At 29.4% G+C, this 21250-nt stretch overlaps 1 protein-coding gene across 5 annotated transcripts; it reads right to left on the bottom strand.

Annotated features, from left to right (window-relative positions):
• Nucleotides 1–1819: 1819 nt before the first annotated feature.
• LOC132720279 (uncharacterized) lies at nucleotides 1820–20212 on the bottom strand. Of its 5 annotated transcripts, XM_060704379.1 has the most exons (17): nucleotides 18808–19405; nucleotides 16691–16746; nucleotides 14643–14799; nucleotides 14293–14417; nucleotides 13017–13311; nucleotides 12048–12392; nucleotides 11791–11869; nucleotides 11147–11214; nucleotides 10472–10597; nucleotides 9890–9967; nucleotides 8441–8485; nucleotides 7857–7925; nucleotides 5554–5702; nucleotides 5259–5313; nucleotides 4561–4707; nucleotides 3628–3825; nucleotides 1820–2775 (listed from the first exon to the last, which is right to left on the bottom strand). In XM_060704379.1, the coding sequence occupies exons 3-17, from the start codon at nucleotides 14710–14712 to the stop codon at nucleotides 2078–2080; spliced, it is 2547 nt and encodes an 848-aa protein (XP_060560362.1). In that variant the 5' UTR covers nucleotides 14713–14799; nucleotides 16691–16746; nucleotides 18808–19405; the 3' UTR covers nucleotides 1820–2077. The 5 variants fall into 5 exon arrangements, with proteins under 5 accessions (XP_060560362.1, XP_060560360.1, XP_060560359.1 ...); XM_060704377.1 differs by lacking the exons at nucleotides 16691–16746; nucleotides 18808–19405 and adding an exon at nucleotides 19850–20212; XM_060704376.1 differs by lacking the exon at nucleotides 16691–16746 and having other exon boundaries at nucleotides 14293–14414; nucleotides 18808–19406.
• Between the last annotated feature and the right edge of the window lie 1038 nt (nucleotides 20213–21250).

The following is a 21250-nucleotide window of genomic DNA, read 5'->3' as shown; positions in this document are numbered from 1 at the left end:
GGGGTGATGAAATATGATGTAATAGAGAAGAAATGATAAAATGTTGTTACAGAAAGAGATAAAAAAAAGTTGAAATGATTGATAAAAAAGTGATGCAAATAATGATGACATTGATTCAAATAGTGATGCAAGTAATGATGAAAGTAGTTATGTCAGTGATTGTTATGATGACTGTGAATCACATAGTGATGCAAGTAATAATGATAGTGATTCAGATAGTGATTCAAGAAGTGATGAATTAAATAATTCTGATGGTCAAAAAAGTGAAGAGGATTGGAATGGAGGAGAGGAAAACTGTAAAAGAAAATAAATAGAAATAAAGTATAAAGGTGAAACAGAGAGTGAATATGAATTTATAATTAATGCAGATGATCAGATGGATGAAATTTATAACATTTTCTATTTAAGTATTTCAAGCGACGAGGAAGTTACTGGTGAAACCTGTTATAATATGAAAACAGAAATGATGAAAATGATAATGAAGATGATAAGAAACAATGCACAAAAACAGATACATGTAACTATGATGAAGAAATAAATGAGATAGAAAGAGAGAGAGAAGAGCAAATTGGAAAAGTAATGGAAGAATAAGATGCAAATGATAGTAGAACAGCTGATACAGGAAGTACAAGCGCCGCAAAAGAAATAAGTGCGACAAATGATACGTATACGGAATCAGATGATGATGATGTTGAAATCTTAAATGTTGACATACCAGAAAACATAAGAAGAGTAAGAGTCATAACATCGGTAATAGCTGAAGTAGTGTATACCTATTGAGGAGATGAACTTATACATACTGAACAGTATATGACTAATGATATTCCTACACAGAATAGTAAAAATACTGGTATAGTTTATGTTTTATTTAGTTGTAACCAATCTTTGTTACCTTAGCCTCCTTGCTGGGAGTGTTGAGGAATACACGAGTATTTTTATTTATGCCAAAGTATTTATTTTTGATTTGAATATAAAGTTTAATTTGAATTTGTAATAAAGATTTTCATTTTTTTGCTATTATTAATGAATGAGCTATATGTTATTGCTCCTCGTCTTGGTACATAATAACTTCCCGCCAAAAATAAGGAAGGCAGGAAAATTATACTTCTACGTTTTGGTCCTCGCCACGACTTTCTCACTTTTTTTGCTTTTCTTGTAATGTTACTTTTTTGGCGGTAAATTAGCCTAATATATAAATACGCCCTTTTACAGCGTTAGTCAGATTCGGAAATAACAGTTATGAAATAAACGAGGTGTGTTATGTCTAGCTAAAATAAGGATTATTAGTGTTATAAAAGGTTTGAAATTAAAATAAATTGTTTATTTAAAATGAAATAAAAAGTTTGTCTTCAATGTTTGTGTAAAACGTGAATCTCCAACGCACTCTCGGTGTCAGCAGGTTAAAGTTGGGTGTCCATTTGATTAAACGTGACAAAAATAGATTACTGCCATAATATCTATTTTTTACGATTACAATTTACACAAAGTACATCAAAATGCAATTAAGACAAATTCTAATAAAACCCACTTGTTGTCTTGACAGACTGTAATCTAATCTACAAAGTAAATAAAATAGTTTTATAATCACTTTGTAAGCACAGTATAAAAGGAATGTTAATGTAATGTAGCATTTATTAACAACCTTTATGTATGCATGTATGTTGTGCTATTAAATTGTTATTGTTGCTGCTATGATAACGATAATGATGAAATATTGCTTTTGTTATTGAATCGAAGGTATAACGCAATAATTGTGTACTTTCTTTATGTTTTCGAGAACTTGCATAAAATGCATAAAATCATTTTATATTATTGACTGTTTTATTTTTCATTATAATAAATGCCATTTATGAAAATGGTGATAGTGTCGGATAATTTAAATCGTCATATTTTATAAATCTTAAACAAGAGTTAATATTTCGTTTTGCTTTGTACATAGAAAGGAAATCATCATAAAGAAACACAAAATATTATTCATTATTGGAATTCGAATTCAAAAAGCTGATGATGAAAAAATAAAATAATGTTTTGTTTTTTTAATATCTGAAACAAGACTCCATGTTCTGTTAATTCTTTTTCAATCTTTAGGAAATATTTCAGAAGCAAGGGCTGGGTCTTGCGTTAACATTTTTTGGTGTATCAAATGCATTTTTACTCCAACCTCAAATAGATGTTTCCTATCAAAAGCGGCTCGTTTCCTCTCAGACAGTTTATAGTAAAAATCGGGTTGACCTCCTTTAACTATGCCTATCACTTTTGGTGAATTAACTTCTTTCGTAATAACTGGACCACCAGATAATCCATGTTCCATAAAGCAATCAAATTTGATAAATAGTTCGTTATCAAGACCATGGTAGCCTCGATCAACAGAAGACTTATCATGTCCAGGTATGTCATTTTTATATTCCTGTGCATTTTGTTCCAAACTTGCAAGTGCTTCCCTGTGCCTTCTGTTAAAAGTGTCTTCTTCGATTATCTTACATATTTCCCAATGTTTTTCATTTTCGTTCTTCTTATTACCATAACCTATAAGAATAACTTCCTCTATAAACAAATAATAGCTGTCGTGTTTCCATAACAATAGAGGGTCCGGGAGATTTTCGTGTAGTTCAATATTTTTTATTTCAAGTATGGCAAAATCGTATTCTTCATCATGATATCTATATTTCAATGAAAATCTCCGTCTGTGAGGGTTCATGATGGATTCGTTAAAATTAACTCCCAACTCTTCTTGTTCAATCCGTGAAAAGTCATAGTATGTGCTGCCTGTCTGATCTGTAATGAAAATCATATTCTTGTGTAAACATTGAAAATCTTTGATATGATTCTTATTATTGTTGTATTTTTTATTTTATGGAAGGTAACAGGGATGACATTTGGACCTGTTGCCAGAGGCAGAAAGCTTTGCAATCAAACTATTATACATGTTGCAATAACATATTTAGAACATTTTAACAACTGTAAAATTGTTAAGTGTACTTTACACTATTCCTATACAATATCAGTTAGAAACGTTGAAACTGATTTTACAGACGTTTATTTTTACGTAACGCAACAGTGACGTTAGATTACCGAATATTAGCAGACGGCGTAAACGGAAATACCCAATGACAGAAGTGTTTCAATAGTTATTTCATCTCTGGACATGTTCAGGATTTCAGTGGTTCAATTAAACAGTTGTAAATAAGGAATAGGTGATTTTAGAAGACATTATGTAATAATAACACATATTTCCCTTGTTCATCAATAGTTTTCTTTACTTATCAGAAGAGTGATTTGGTTTTTGAAGTAAATTTATTGGAATGCTTCAATTTAAAAAAAAAATAACTTTAATGTGATTCTCATGACAAAAATTCATATTAAGATTAGAAATATATAATATAAATAATCATATGACATTAAACATTTGGATCAATAAGACTTTTCGCAACCATGATTAGATTTCATAAATAATATAAAGTGGAAATTTGACCTTAAGAAAACCATTCGAATCAAAAAGCACAAACCATAAACAAACAAGGTATAAAAGATGGATAAAATGTTTAATATTTTACATTGTCGTAAATCGATTATTTTTTCCTGGTATTCATATGCATGATAATTTTGTTTTAATAAAACAAATCAAACCTCTAACTATTTTACGAAGAACATGAAATGATGTCATCACATAAAATCGACCCACACGGAAAGCAGACCCCATAACTTTGTTACTGTGTATTATTGCGCCGCAGCTCCGCAGGAGCTGATTCAAACAATTCGTTGCTGCTTGTGTGTTTGTGTCATCAGTATCTTTTTTGAACTCTCCAAGATTTAACTTTGCATCACCTGAAATCGCAAATAAATATAATGTTCTCTCAAGTCCATCAACTTTTAAAAGTAAAAGAAATATGTTTCCTCAAATGGTCACAGCGACATCTTAACTATGTTGCTAACCTATGAAACGAAACATAAATATGTTGTTTTCTGCTGGAAAAAATAGCCTTGAAAACAAAGCATAGTTTCTTTAGACATGAATAAGCTTTGTATATAAGTTCTCTTGTTTAACAGTTTTTATTGCATAATGAAGACCAATATTGGCAAAGAATGTTAAATATTGAATCATTAAGATCGGAAACGTACGTTACAATAAAGTTATCTGTAAATTTGTCCGAGTTCAATGTGTCAACAGTTAGTTTGGAAAAGTTTGAACAAAATATTTTTTTCTCAGTCTCCATATTATCGCCTCTTACATATTTTCTATCAGCGGGATTTCCCGGGGTTAGATCGAAATTAGATAACAGTTTTAGTTAAAACATAAATTATTTTTAAATAAGATTGATTGCGAAGTAAGCTCTAAGCTCATATATACGAATTCGAATCCCTTCCACGAACAAACCAGTACTAACGGGTTTGATAATTATTGCTATGGAAATAAATAAGATAATAAAATGATAAAAGCTTTCCCCAAAAAGGGTTTCAGCCCATATGACCAACAATCTTTAGATGATTATTCCGGCACTTGGCCAAACCACCATTTGCTTAGGTCTAACAAAATATTTCTTTTATCTTTTCTTTTCTTACCATAACTTGAATTAGCTAACAAATGTTCTTTCTCCTCTTCGCTAAAGTCGTTAGTAAATGGTGCATTATTTGAAACAGTTTGAAACATGCCCAATGGTCTTGCAATTTGTTCATTTGAATCTTCTAGCTCAATTTCGCATGCGGAATCTAGAATTATTATATATGATAATATATGTAGTTATACTTTTGATAAAGCTTAATATTTTGATCAAGCTAAATATTATGTGGAATGTTTTTGTTTCTCGATATAAATCGAGAAACATTTTGTTATATATACATTGTTTGTGCTCTTTGTGTGTAATAATTGAAACAGGCACCTATTGCAAAAACAATTACTCCGTTATCAATATTAGAAACTGTGCATTATTCTTTTAAATGTTGTAAACAATATGCTTCGCCAATCATAAGTTTTTAGTTTTAAGACCTTTTCCAAGACACTATCAATCAAAAATCTTTTAATGCATAATCTGTAAAAATATATTTCAGTAAGTATGAAATTCATTACAACGATAAAATACCTACGTTTTAAATTAAGCGTACGATTTAATGGTAAAGGCCGAATGTAAACTAATATATTGGACACATTGGTCTCAAGGCTGTATAACTTTTTGGATAAAAACATTTGACAACCTTTATTGGTTTATTTTAGAAAGTCTTTACTTCTGAAATGAAACAAGATAAAAAAACATTACTCAAACCTGTTTTGGAAGTAGAATAATTTTGGTCTTCTTCTTTTGTTCTAAATGTGGATTCCTTAAAAAAAACATGTTTTACTTGAAGATTCTTTACCACTTTGACAAAATTAAATATGGTCGATGTAATTTATTTTTACATTAGCTTTAAGTTCTTATTTAACATGTTTGTATGTCAAATGTTTCAATTCATGTGCAAAAATATTTTTACGAACAGATATAAGCCTTACGCCGACAAATTATTGTTTATTTACATGTTAGTTGTTTTAATAATTTTAAATTTAATTAAACCTTCACTTACCAAATTATCTTTTGTTCCGTCTGTATTGAAATGGTTTGTTATGTAAACGTTCGTTGATTTTCCTTTGAATACTATAGACTGTTTTTTCTGATCCGTTTCATGTCTTAAGTCATCTGAGTTGTTACTTTCGTCTACAGAACTCAACTCAACTGAAAAAAGAGCTGTTGGTATGACAGCTTGCTCGACTACTGTCAATGCTTGAAAGTGAAACAACAATCGCAATTTTGCTGCCCTTTCCGTCAGTCTATAGATAAGGACCTCGAACACAATAGTAACAATACAAAGAACGGATACGGTATTTCGGTCTAACCTACGCTAAGAAACTAAACAGTCAACAAATAGTAATTTTATGCTGGGCGTTGTTTACCAAATAAATCACATATATAGAGTAGTAGTTCACCTATATAGATATAAAAGTAAGCTGTACATAATTTATATGCTTATTATATTTATAGTTGTAGGAACGAGAGCACAGAATGTCTACATGTTAACTTCAATAAACAATTCTTTGTTTTTAATGGTACTCAGTTGGCATTTTTAAATTGATTTTGACTTTCAGACATATTTTCAATCAAAGTTTTAGCGAAATATATTTTATTTCCCCATATATGTTTTATATGTATAATCGGTTTCCATTATCAAATATTGCGTGGTACATGTAGAACTACATGCAATACCTATTAACTTAAACCATTAGTAAAACAAGATATTGCAAAATATATTATTCTTAACTTTGAAAAGGCCCCTAATTCTGTAATAATTTTGTTTTGATGCATATGGATTGCAGTGGACTTATTATTATTTCATATGGACGTATTATTTCACAGGTGGACGGAAACATATGAGTGTGTCCATACGAAATAATGCCCTAATTTATTTGCTTTCACAGTGGAATATTTACATACATTTTCTTTGCATATCTACTGGCCAAGGACAATGCTCCTTTAAGTTAAAAAACTAAGCTTTATTCCGTTTCAAGTTATTGATAAGAATATAATAAGATTACATATTGTCATTGTGACCTTGACGCTTGATGAAATGAAATAAAATTCAGCCATGACTAACCTGTGCATAAAATCTTAGGACTGTCGGCCAAATTTTAGGCCAAACTATAAATTCATTAAAATAATAACACTTCACTGTTTCTTGACTCATTTCTGTTTGGGATTATGCAATAAATAAGATAAGATTCTGTTAATAACCTCATGTGATATTCTCTTTGCACTTTGTCATATGATATTAAGAAGTGTTGGCCTTGATACTTGGCAATGATTTTTCTGTGAAATATCAGATGCATCCGACACACAGCCAATATCTGGCGAAATTCTTACTGTAAAACGGAAAGTCAAGAATTAACTATATTAAGAAAAGATCTACGTAACAGAAATTTTGTTGTCATCAAATGTCTTTGGGAAATGAAATTAAGTATAATCGGTAATAGAAAACAAGGTAATGAATAATTTTTAAACAACTGTAAACATGTTGTTTAAGGTATTAGGACCCTAATGGGCACTATAAGGAACTGAAAAATTGATATCATAGGTCAAATGTATACCTTAAAGTTCACCTGTATGCAAAATTTAAACAAAGTTTACCGTACGGAAATCAAGTTATGGCCACTTTTCTGAACTCAAGCTAGGAAGTTATGAGGGCCCTTTTTTAGAAATGAGGAACCTTTAAATAATCTGTAATAACTCTCTAATGAAAAATGTTTTCCCATTAATTTTTGGTAAGAAACAAATAGTACCATTCAGCTAAATCCACATAAGCAAAATTATGGTTTCTACATAAAATTTATGAAATCTGTATACAAATGTTACCCTACCCCACCCATTTTTACCATGTGTCTGACCATTTTTCTACTTAGGGAGCCTAATTTAAAAAAATTCTTAAAATTTACCCAAATGAGTGCCTGTTTTCAAAGTTTCACTAAATTTTTAAAAAAGTATATTGGTTGATCTTGTAAAATATGAAATACTTTTACCGTCTAGTTTTAATTATATTACACTTTGAAAATATCAGGAATCATATTTATTACTAGATTTAGCATAATTTAGCCAATAAATACCTATATAAATTAAAAAATCAAAATTAAACACTTTTTTCTTTCCAAATGGGACATGAGAGATACATAAATAATGTTAAAAGAAAAAAAGAAAGGAAAAATAAGTTGACCCTTCTGTGGATTGAAACCATGGCCCTCATTTTCAATGTAGTTAACAGTAGTTCTAGCCTATTTGATTACTCTTCAACGCGGAGGTAATGCATTAGGGTGCTAATACCTTAATCACAAAAATTAATACCTGTATCAGCTGAGGAGTTGTGACGCGAAGAAGAGTTTCCGTCTTCTGCTCCATCCGATGGTGCCTTACCTGTATTAAGATATATCTTATCCGTTAAATCAAATGATAATCAGCTTTAATTGGCGTTTTTATCATGGCTTAGTAGATTTACATTGATTAAAGTTTGTAAACTTTTTAAAACTACATCTTTAAAGATGCAGCGTATATGAGCATATACAAATAATAAATTTATAAAATTATCAAATAAATCACCGAGATATGTCAGCTACATGATATTGAAAACAATCATAGCAACAAGTTTTGGCGTTCGTGAACAACGGTTCTGATATACATAAAAATGCGTATCAGTTGATAATCTAAGCTAGCTAAGAAGTAAACACCCTTAAAGAATTAACGGCAAGATTTTTATAATTATAAGGTACATTTCTTTCAGCAACAAAATTATAAAAATTACCGACTCGGTCAAATTCTATTTGTTCATGATAGATAATTCAAAAGTGCTAAATTGTACAGTTTCAAATGCCGAATAGAACCGAATCGCCTAAACTAATGTAAAACACATATAGAAATAATATTATACTTGCATTTTTTGCGAATGCAAAACGCAACTATAATGGTCATCAAACAAACTGAAAATAAATATAAATCATTTGAAATTCAAAAATAAAAATATGAAGTACTTTTCATTTCATTCAACCCGAACTTTAATTTTTATTAATTTGTCAATATCATTCAGTTTGATGGAAACAGACTAATTAAAATATATCCATATATAATGGTTTATGAATATTCTTATTAATTTATATTTCAACTATTTTGGTTTATATAACAAATTGAATGCATTTTGTACAACACAGTAAATTGTTTTTTCTAAAGAAAGCGCGATCGTTTTGACATTTGGAATAATTATATGGAAACAAAAGGTCTATAATGTCAACACATATTTGCTTTTTTGCATTTTGCTGACTTATGAAACATGAAAAACACATTCTGAAAAGAATATGTTCAGATTATTGTTGTTAAATTTTTTTTGTACAAAATCAAAGAAGCAGTTATTTATCTTGTGATGAAATAGTTATTCTTGTAATAAATTTCATTAATTTTCTTGTAAGGTGTTGGAAGTTTACATGTAGCATTTAATTTTTTGAGAATGTTAACCTGACAAATATAATAAAAAATATTTGATGATTTCTTTTAAATGACTGTAATTTATTTCATACTCTGTTTTAACAAAAAAAAAAATATTCATATTTTAAAAGATATGCTGTATTTTTCAAGAGATAAGTTAGACGGGTTATTCTTGTTGGCATACAGTTTGATATCCATATATTTGAGGAACAATTTTTAAATCATGTTGTCAAAAACGTAATGTGGAAAGTGGTCAAGAAATTCCAAATTTTGATCGCTATGGAAAAGTGTTAAAAGTTATAGAAGCAATTTGCTTGCCCCAATTCAGATATTTCAATACAAATAATAATAATTTTTATTTTAAATTTATTTATTTTATTTTTTTAAGTTTTAGATATCTTGGAATAGGTTTTAGCCAATTGGCTGAAGCCAATATATTATGTGAAAAGTTTATTGTTAATTTGTTATCAGAATGTGTTGAAACATAACAAAAATTTACAATGTCAGTAAAAGCTGCCTTTTTTAATATATTTTAAAAGTTTCAATTAAATAAGCAAGATAGAGTACTTTGATAAAATTTTGAGCTTGATCAGGTTCCTAAATATACCCATTACAGGTATCTTACCTTAAACTGTTTTATACATTTTTATTTTTAATAACAAATTGTGAATACTTTGACAGTTTTCAGATAATTATACGGTTAGCATGGGAACTGTCATTCATTTTACATATACCAACGTGTCAACATATATTTTCTTTTTATTTTTGAATTCTTGATTCAATTTTACTTTCCATACAAAAAATATTTAAAAAATGCTATCAATGGTTTAATTTTTATTTTACTGTAAAAATGTCTTTAAAAACACTTGTCTGTATCTGAAATTTGGAATTCAAATGATACATACCTCCAAATGTCACACATATAACAATTAAAACGATGATTTCCGTTGCTAAAGTGTTTGTTTTGGGAGTCACATCTGATCCTGAGATTGAAATAACATTTTTCGTCAATAGTCATGTAAAACGAAACAAAATTACTGACCGTACACAACTATACTGACTAAACAAATCAACATATTAAGCAATTAATAGTACATATAAATACGAGATAAATTTTAGTTTTTGGGAGCACACCATCGAATAAAAGAATACTACAAGATATAATTGTGTTTACATACACAAATACATTCATAACCATCTCTTATATTTAGATATTTACAAAACAGATCGAATAAGACTTAATTAAGGATATTAAATTTATTTCTTTTTTGTAATACTAATTAATTACTCAAATGTAATGATACTCTTTTGATAATAGTTTGAATTTAAAATATGGTTAACTTGCCGGTATCGACTACTTTTTCTACAATGTGAATATAAGCTTGCTAAATTATCAGTATACAGTGTATGTAGCAGAAAATCAAAGTTTATCAAGCACCACTTACTGGTATGAATGCTTATTGATAGGAGTAGCTGTTTTTACGTACCTATACATCTTCCAGTTTCTCTATCGTTCACAAATCCTGGGTAGCATTGGCAAACATATCCATTAAAAGATTGTTTGCATATCCCATTTTCACAAACCCATGGTTCTCTATCGCATTCGGCAATATCTGGCAATAACGCAATGCGATTCGTATAATAACGAGTGTTTCGAAATTCAATTTTCAAACAACAAGAGCTTTCAGATACAAGTTATAACTGGCCCTTTAATAGTGGATATTGAATTATTTTAACCATTTTGGAATGAGAAGTGAAATTCTTGAATGAATTAATACAAATAAAAGGATTTAATTTAAACTTGTTACGTACAAGTGAGAGTTAATGTGTTAAACGGGATATAACTAAAATTTCAAACAAAAGATAAAACTCGCCTAAAAATTATTTTAAAAAAAGACCAACAAGGAAAGGCGGCGTTTAATGAACACAACCCACCCGTAAATAAACAGGACCTACATATACATTGAACACTAAAACCAGCACAGAGTTCCAAGAAAATCAAAGCATACATATATCAACGTCAAATAGTTTTTTATGATTTATATTTATAAAAATTTACTAAAAAAGGGTCTTTTGATAAGGTTAATGTTTGCAACAATAACTATGTATATGAAATAATCAAATTACAAAACATGTATTTGTAGCAGAGTAAAATACCATACCTGTGTCTAAGTCAGGTTGTTTATCTGTAACAGTAACTGTTATGGAATGTCCATCTTCAAGATGGTCCCTGGAAAAAATGTGTGGCAAATTACCAAAATAATTTATTTATTTATTATCAAGAACATTCACTCATATATTTGAAATAGATATGAAAGGTTCCCAGGGACCAGTATTTGCCAAATGGTCTAAATTCAGCGACTTAATTTTTCATATTTTGTTAAAATAATCAACTTTTTGAGACAATAGTTACTCTAAACTGTATATTGTGCCACAGACAACATGAACCTTCATATATGTAGTCACTTGAAAATATTGTACATTTGCAATGGAATTTTATTTAACTTTAAAATTTAAAAATGTAAATACGTTTTTGATCCGGGGTAGGTAGTGGTTTAATTAAAAATGAATAGAAACGTCCAATTAGTTCAGATACATTTATATTTAATACAGATATATTTAAGATGATATTAAGAAGAAATTCGTGATCTAAGAAATAAATGAGTTATCATCTATGAAGGCTTTGCAGTTCCTGGTAATGAAATATATTTTTGATAGTGTAAGATAACTGGAAAAACATCTTGAACTTATAAATAAAAGGGTATTCATTAGTGAAGACTGCAGTTCTAGGTAATGAAATATTTACCAGCAAGTCTGTTTGCAGATAAAGTTATCGTAATCATCTCTACATTCATATGGGTTGCAAGGAAGGACACATGTCCCATCTATAATAAACAAAACAACAAAACACGTATATGCTAAATCAAGTAAGTGGTCATAATTATAAAATAAAATACCTTTAAAACACACACTAAATGAAGGTAATATATTTTGTAATCATTACAAATACTGCAAATATATTTTTAAAATTAAATTGTTAATCAAATGTTAGATTTAACTTACTAGGCAAGGGTTTTTGTGTTTTTACGCATGGATTGTTCATTTCAGCGTTCCCACTACAAAAATATGGTTCATGTTCACTTTCCCTGTCGTAATCTAATAGAAATCTCCCAGCCCTGTTATAATATCCTTCTTTGTAGTTGCAATACATATAAGTTGGGTAGATGTGGTTACCTTCACTATAGATCAAATATTTTTCTTCAATATTTGTTAAACCTAAGTGCTTTGATTTACAGGCATTGATACAGTTTGAATTTGTTTCCTGAAAATAATCAGTTGGACATTTCTCGACAATAATCTTAACCTTTGAAGGGTCGTCCTCGTCTTTCCGAACTTTCCACCAATGACCTAAATGAAAAGAAGTGAGACTGAAAATAAAGTGTTTGAGTACCACACTAAATACCGTATTACTGTATTAACTAGACAAGGCGCTTGAATCATTTAATATTAGAATTTCCCGCCCAATTGCAAATTTAGACGGCAAATGAGTTCCCTCACGCCAATTTATATACGATTGTGAATGAAAAATGTATGAATCACCGCCAAAGAAAAAAACAACAAATACAACGGCCGACATACACATGTTATAGTTTATTTAGTTTCAATTAAAGTACATTTTATTTTACAATACAGCCACTGACAGTAAAAATTCCTGTACAAACAAAGCATATTTATTGAACATAACACATTTTTAAATAAAAATTTACAAACTTGAGTTAGATATTTTGAGAGATTTGATGATTTTCACCATGAACGACTGAAACCGAAGTGCAGTCTTTAGGTTGTAGCAAATTTATTTTCTTGTTAGTAGATTTGTAAGGAAATGCAATAACGAGCAAGTCTATTTGAAAGAAAAAGGAAAATCAGAAATATTGATCTATTCTGTGAGAATTGTGGTAATTGACAAAAACACAATTCAAAAGAAAGTTTAAGAGATTGCAAATAAAGTAACTAAAAGTTAGTTAGGCGTACCTTTCTCGCATCTAAGATTTATTGGAGCGCAGATAAAAGTCATGCCTTCTTCAATGTTAATACATACGGGTGTATATCCTGGGAAACACATTTTCTTAAATTCACAGCGAGTGATCAGTAGTTCCATGTTATCACTACCTTGAAAAGGGCAGGTCATATTTAAATTTGAAGGGTTGCAGTTAGGAGTGCTGAGAGACACAAAGGTTTGTATCTTCGAGAGACTTTGATCGTTTTCGGTTGGAGGTTGTATGTTCATGGCATTGGAAAGATAGGAAGACAGCAAAATCATAAACACCTGAATTTAGAAAAAGAAATATCATTTAATCGTTTAATCTCTGTGAGTATTAATTACTTTGCAAAACAAGAGTATTTATGAGTATTTTATTCACATACGTATTGGATAAACATTGTTATCACATTTGAATAATGTTAATCAAGTTAAAAAATCAATATCTTTAAGTTAGTGGAATTGATAGAACGGAATAAGCGCAAATGTTTACTTTTAGCTTGTTTAAAATCAAAGTTGTTAATGATATATTTTGTTAAATATGAAAGTAGAATTTAAAACGCTGATACTACCGCGTAACAGACATTTTCTTATTAGTTATAACTTCATTTACTTGTCTTAGAAGATAACAAACTCGCTGTCTCGGATTGTTTGATATAAGAAAATATGAAATGGCAACTCTGTTAAGATAATTTATTATAAAATCAACTGACATACGTATGACATCGATCCCTTTAAAGGAAGACTTCCTCTCTTGATGTCTGTTGAAACAGGCAGTTGCTTTACATCATGCTCCGTTTTCGACTTGCGATGTTCATACTCTAACACACGATGTTTCTTCAACGAAACCTTTTGAAGTATAACAATTTGGGAATAAAAAACAACTATTGACTATATACAAGATGTAAATTATAATAAAGCATAATGCATCGGGCAGAAATGCAATGCAACATTAAAGTTATCATTAACACAAACTCAATGCTTTACTAATAATGCTTCTTACTGATTTTAGACTGTAGGTAAAATGGAAAATGTTATCATATGTAATTGAAGATTTGATACATCAACCAATTCAGAGCATTTACTAAAGATGTCCGTCTGTTTACTTGTTTGGAACATGACATAATTTTTTTTAACTTGACGTCACAATATTTTTGTTAAAAAAATGTGGAAAGCTGTGCGTCCTCAATTTAACATATCAAAATATTGAATCTTAAAGGTTAGAGTTTAATAACTGATCAAAAAGAGAGGAAGGATACAACGACATACCTTTGTTACTGGCATTAAGCCTGAAATTTGACGACCATGATTGTCTGCTTCTGTAATTTCGTCATGTGGTTTTTCCTCTTGTGCTAATAAGCAGCACTTATCCCGAGATGCAACTGAATCTGCTGCTAAAAGTTATTTCAAATCATTATTCTGTTGTGTCACCCTTATAAATGAGTATTAAAAGTTTAAATGAAACAATTTATATATGTCAATACATGTCACAAATGGAGTATGAATATATAAAGAGAACTGTATGCTTAAAAGTAAGTAAGTGATAAGCATATTCATGTTTTTATTAATTAAAGTCTATAAACATTCATGATTATTTATATAAAACGCAATATTGATACCTTGATTGCTTTGTGTCGAGTTCTTGAAGTCATTCCATTGTAACAGACTAGGAGCTTTTTCTTGAGCCATGTATTTTGTCCCATCATAATTTTCATTTGTCGTGTCGGTATTGCTTGACACGGTTACTATATCCAGGTGTATGATTTGGCTTTCAAGCTGAAACAAACAACGATTTTAGAACGCATCTTGAGCAAACATTTTCGTTTCACATTTGCATTTTACCTGAAAACATGAACATATCTGGACTGAATTATTTCTATACAATTTCTTTTATAAAATTAAGGCTCTGAATTTAGTACTGTTTTTATAGTTTTTACATGATCTGAGTAATTACGACATTTTATAAGAAAAAAATGCATTCGATACCGGTTAGCCAAATTAAATATTGAATTATTATTCCAATTTATATAACGAATTTAAATAATTCAAATGCATTTGTAAATTGTCTGATCCTATATCTACATTTACATACAATGATGGGGATCAATGAAGCATACACAGAATGTAGAAAATAGAATATAATGTGCTTAGATAAACTAGTTCTAAAAGGTCAGGAAAGTTTGACCCTTTCAACATACATGTATTTGCTTATGTAAATAAGGGTCTGGAACCTGGAGCTATTGTTTATTTTTACAAATGATAAACAAAAACCAATCTAATATGCAAATATAAAATATACACTATTAGGTATTGTATAATTTACGAAAATCATCAATATGCTGCTATTTAAATAAAGTAAATATAAAATCAAATGAGTATACCATAATAGTCAGGTCGATGAAATCATTTTATAAGATATTTGGATGGTGTTTCTGATATAAGTATAAGATGAATGACACGTTGAAATTAACACCCAGATATTTAATCGAAAGACATTTGAACAGTTAAGGAAAAGCAGATTTACAAAAGCTATATGTTTACAAACCACCAAAACCTGCACAGCTGATATAGATGAAATCATTTTCTATTATATATTTCTAATAATTTTTATTCAAAAGTAGCAATCATTGAATGTTGTGAACAAAGTAAATGAGACAAGCTAGGGCAATCTTAAAGCTGTCATTCATAACAGACAATCACCGTCCATGTATTATTTTTCCCATGAAATAAAAACTTAAGTTATGATGATAGCAAAGTCTGTAGAATAATGTTTTGCGCCAAATATTTTAAAGCATTATGCATTGAGTAACATAGAAAAGTGGATTCTACATTACCATAGAAAGAAATAATAACATACATATAAATAGCATTTGCAATGAAATTCATAACAATGAGACAAAATAAGTATCCTCAAAGCCTGTGCATAAAAATGAACAGAATTTGATGATTCAAAAAGTATTATAATACCATAGCAAATATATATACATTTCATGCAAGGAAGGAATATTAAGAGGATGGTTTTTCGTTTGGGTGACATATAGAGCATATGTTCACGAAACATAAAATTCCATATATTTTCACGAGCCGGAACGACGAGTAAATATAGAGAATTTTAAGAATCATGTAAAGTGAAGATATATTCCATTCTTCACGAAAAAAGGGGTAACCTTATTGTGTAATTTGACCTTCAAGAAAAACGTTGTTTACGAATACATCAGTTTTTTACAATGTACGCAGTTGCAATTGAACAGCGCGAAGTAATACATAGATTATTTATAGGTGCGTGACGCGCTTCGAATTCATACTGTCTTGAAAAAAAATTATATCCAGATAATGTCTTACAATGATGACATGAATAGCTCAAGCTACTCATTGCAATAGAGAAATCACTGAAAAAGTCCCATTTTGGCTCAGCCCATTTTAATATTTATTTTCATATTTGTTTTTCACAAATGATACATATTTGGCTGATATAGCACCATATTACATGGGTAAAAAAATTAAATTACTATTTACAAACAATATAGTTACAGAGAAACATTTGAAAATACTAGTTGCATAAAAGAAGCATACATTACAAAACATTACAAAACCATACTAAAACTAAGAAAAAGAAGCCAAAGTAATATAAACAAACAAAAAGGTTAAAACAAGACTTCGCGCTCACCAACTCTTGTGACACAGTTTTACATCACTTGACATTCTCAAATAGGTTCCAGATTGCTAAATGTTAAATTGGAAAGGATACGATTAATCAATGATAATAATTATGTAAGAGTGCCGTTGTCTAATGAACTCATGTCCTAACGGCTCTAAAAAACAGAAAGCAGCAATTTCGAAATTTTACCTACGAGCTTTGTGTTTGATAGTGGCTCCTCTTTGAAATTATGAGTTATGAACATAAAAAAATACATTTAAATGTAACACATTAGATATTTATATGAAGTTTTCTGAATGTTGCATTCCTTGAAAGCGTTAACGGTTTTCGATAAAATAAAACACATGCAGTTGATCATGATGCTTCTTCACTCTTCTGAATCGTATTATTCGGGAATACCACAAACACATTTTTAAGAATCCGTTGTCAACTGTCGGAATGACGGTCCGTTTCAGAGTCAAAAATTGTTCCTAAGTATTGCCTATTTGATTGCTTGGATTATTGCTGTTGTTGTTGATGTTCTATGTTTTTCTTTCATCACTGTTGAAAGTTTAAGTTTTTTTGTACAGATGAATTTGTAGAATTTTATAAAAATTGGTACACGATGTGTGCAAAGATTATTATTATATTTTGTGACTTTAAAATGTTTATTTCTCTATAAAATATCTCATCATTAGAAGAAAGGGTGCCGGTCAACTTGTTTTTTTTTAAACTTCAATTTCATGTGACCATCTTATTAATACTATAATATTACATTAAAGTGACATAAGTTCATTTATTATTGTCAAGTTGAGCTGAATTGAATATTTAGTTTAAAAAATTGACTATGATATGTAATGGTGATTGACAAACAGTTGGTATTGAAAAATGTTTTGGTTTAAATATAAATCTGCCATAAATATAAAAGGAATTTCCCACTCTTAAGTCTTTATATCAATTTAACGATTCATATACCAGGTGAGTTATTTACCGATTATAAATTGAACGGAATTATGGCAAAATTAAATGTAAAGTTATTTGACTTTAACCTGTTCACGCACTATATACCATTAGATAGACATATTTAATAATAATCACTTTAATAATGATCGACAGTAACAAATCGGCTAAAACAGATAATGATGTTTATAATTTATCTCTATCTATATCTTGTGAGACCATCCAATGCAACGGAACCAACTGAATCTATATTTATATCACATCATGATCATCAAAAGCGGTTCTGCTTAAGTTCGTGTGAAATAGCTAGACTAAAATTATTTATACAGTTCATAATATCAGAAAGCAATATGAAAAAGACAAAAAATCAAGTAAACAACTTTAAATTCTTAATGAAAATGTAACTTTATTTTATATCATTGTCATATGAGCGATTTACTACAAAGTGTTTCATATTGTTTTTAAGAACATTATTCGTTTGCATGTGCGACTTAAATAATCAGAAAAGGATAATGGGAATAAAAATATATTTTACTGTTTTTTACTGCAATAGCGAAGACGCATTCAATACCGATTTATATTGACATATTTGATAGGTTTTCATAAATACTAAGCGATATCAGTACGGCTGAACTATATGTTTAATAATAGATTTGGAAAACCAATTTATTTATACATCTCTGTCATATTTAACATGTATCTTATATACGAGTATATACAACATTCTACTAGATAAATGTGACATTGAATCAAAAGTATTTTTACATTATAATTGCAGATACAGTGTTTAGTATACTTGAAAGAAAACCGCTTGACTTTGTGCATGTAAAAAGAAATTTCGACTAAACATGATTATAGTCTATACGAATAATCTAAAATATGTTAAAATATAATTGTTCTTTTAGGTGCAAGGTCACGTAATACTCACAAAGTATTTTCAACAAACACATTACGTAATTTGTAAGATAAACTATTTAACTTCAAAAGTTTGGTGAGCAAATACATATAAGTATATAACTACTTAATCTTTGAAAATTCACATTTTCCTCGAACCAAATGGCATAATTGTCAGGAACCTAGGTATATATTACAGTTTACCATCTTAATATTATAAACTTAAGCAATTCAATTACGCAAATATAATAATATATATAATGATATATAAAGGAAACATAAATTTAACGAACCGTTTCATTTTGCCAGGATATATCTTCACATTCCATTTTGAATGGTATAAACTTTCAAACATAGCTTATATCCTGAACATGGCCAAATGACTATAAGCTGAAATATTGGCATAACGGAAGCAGTGGTCTTCAATGTTTCCAGTATAATACCTATCAATACTTTTTGGCGGCGTAAACTGTTGAAGTTAATATGTTACAGTAATAATTTTCAATAATCATGTAATAAATGAACTCATTTTTTTTATCAGAACACCAACTGAGTTCACATATTGCTGCTACGAATAATGACACACATTTTTATGAGATCTAATCACTTCATCTTTATCAATTAAATTTGTAAGATAGAGAAACGTTCATTTCCCTGTTCAAGATAGTGTTACATCATTTCCAACTAGGCACAAGTCCTTTAAAAATTCTATATTGATAAAGAATTCACTTTCTGGTTTAGGTTTGTATTGGGTAAACCACTTCAGTTTTATCACGGATCTATAAAATATCATTTAATTCTGGTACCAATACAATGCAGCAAATAATTCCGATTTACTTTAATGACAACACAAAGTGAATGCACAAGTAATATTCTTACGAATATGCTAATCACAATATCTTTAACATTTTCTTTCAATATACAGAATAAATAGTGTTGGGAAAACCAATAGTGTTGGGAAACCAGTAGTGTTGGGAAACCAGTAGTCAAATTACACGCATCCAAGAATACATCCTCGTCAGTTTGTAAATATCTGCATAAATTCACTTTACCGTTTCAAAAATCACTTATTTTTAATGTTTATATCTGAATTGATTAAAATAGTTAAAAATAAAAAACTATTTCCTTACCTGAGAAATAAATTGATTTATGTGATTAGTGGTTGATGACATGTGTGTGTATAATAACTGTTTAACTACATAAATGTGAGGTCAAGCTCTGTATGATATATAAAAGTCAGTTTAAGTTTTAACCCTGCAAGAAAAACAAGCATCTTACTATTTCATGTTATTCTAAATGATAACCAATAATCTGAATAAACAAATAAATATCTACCTTTGAATATCCCATGCAAACTTCTAGAACTCCTGTATAGCTATCGTAGTAAATCGATACTCCGTGATTTTTTTATTTTAGCATACTGCGTATATAATGAATTATAAATAGATCAATTCATTTATAGATTATTCAGGATTTTCCACTATTTTTTATATAGATTAGAGTCGAATCCCTACTTAAGACCACCCCGGAATTAGACCAATCCCCGCTATTAAGACTATTTTAAAAGAACGGAACTTTCTGTCCAGAATTAAGACCACCCCGCTTATTTACTTTTAAGACCACCAGATTCAATCCGAATTAATTGTTTACTTCTTTATTTGACCCCACTATTGAGACCACTGATATCATAGTCAACACATTCCTAATTCTTTAATTTGTTGTATCATCTGCTTGAATGAACTTATTTATGATACTTGATTTCACAAGGTGTCAAAAGCTGTTGTTATTGGGTTATTGTATGAAATTAAGTGAAAATGTAAATTTTAGAGTGGTTTAATTAATGTTGTTTTCGCCACATTTATTTTGTGAAGAATTATTTTTTTATTATGTGAAGTATGTACATCATATAATAATAAATATTGAAATCAGACCAAATAGAATTTAATGTTAAATTTCTTCGTATTTACCTCTCATCAGATTAAATATTATAACATATTTCTATATAATTGTTAAGATACATATTGTTTGTTCATGTAACATGGCTAAAATAGACCATGGTCATAAAGTATGTAAGTAATAAGAATATTCAAAATTAAGACCACCCCGCAATTAAGATCACTTTGGACCAGTCCAAAAGGTTGTCTTAATTGAGGGTTTTCACTGTATTTTTCATGCGTGACATTCTATAAACCGGATTAACTACATTTCATGTAAATGTTACATTGACACATTATATAACAAAGACCAGTAACTTGTTCTTGTGTAAAATAGACGTGGGTTTTGGGAAACCAAAATGGAAGTTACTTGTTCAAAACTTTTAACATGTTATTTTGAAGGTAACATAAACATATTTCTTTATTTTGACTAATCAGCAGATTTACATACTAAAAGAAGGGTAGACAAATTATGACAAATACTTTTTGCATCAAAGGACGGTTATTTTTTAATTATACGTTTCATGTTATATGTTTGCGTTGATTCTACTCGGATGCCCGCTCATGCCTCTTCCTACGTCACTAGTGAAGGTAGAAAATCATCATGTGAACTTTACTATGTCTTTGTTTGTTTAGACTTAAAACCTGACTATTACATCAATCACGAGATAGAATGGTTTGTTTAATTTACGTTTATCAAAAGCAATAACATCTGTATCATGTAAAATGTAAATGAAACAGTAGCTATTAGTCTGATCATACCATGTTTGCAGAATGTTCTCCTTTGTCATAATAAAATATC

The sequence above is a fragment of the Ruditapes philippinarum genome, unplaced genomic scaffold (assembly GCF_026571515.1).
Source record: "Ruditapes philippinarum isolate M1 unplaced genomic scaffold, ASM2657151v2 ctg4692_1_1_1_1, whole genome shotgun sequence".
Taxonomy (NCBI): Eukaryota; Metazoa; Mollusca; class Bivalvia; order Venerida; family Veneridae; genus Ruditapes; species Ruditapes philippinarum.
This window is presented reverse-complemented; position numbering and strand designations above follow the sequence as displayed.

What these genes read in the sequence shown, in the direction of transcription:
- LOC132720279 (XM_060704375.1), bottom strand. Translation starts at nt 18,843, where the DNA reads ATGGAATGTGAAGATATATCCTGGCAAAATGAAACG. An exon ending in AGAAACTGGAAGATGTATAG is followed by an intron (nt 9,968 to 10,471) that starts GTACGTAAAAAC and finishes TTTCAATCTCAG; the next exon opens with GATCAGATGTGACTCCCAAA. An exon ending in TTATTCTACTTCCAAAACAG is followed by an intron (nt 4,708 to 5,258) that starts GTTTGAGTAATG and finishes TAATAATTCTAG; the next exon opens with ATTCCGCATGCGAAATTGAG.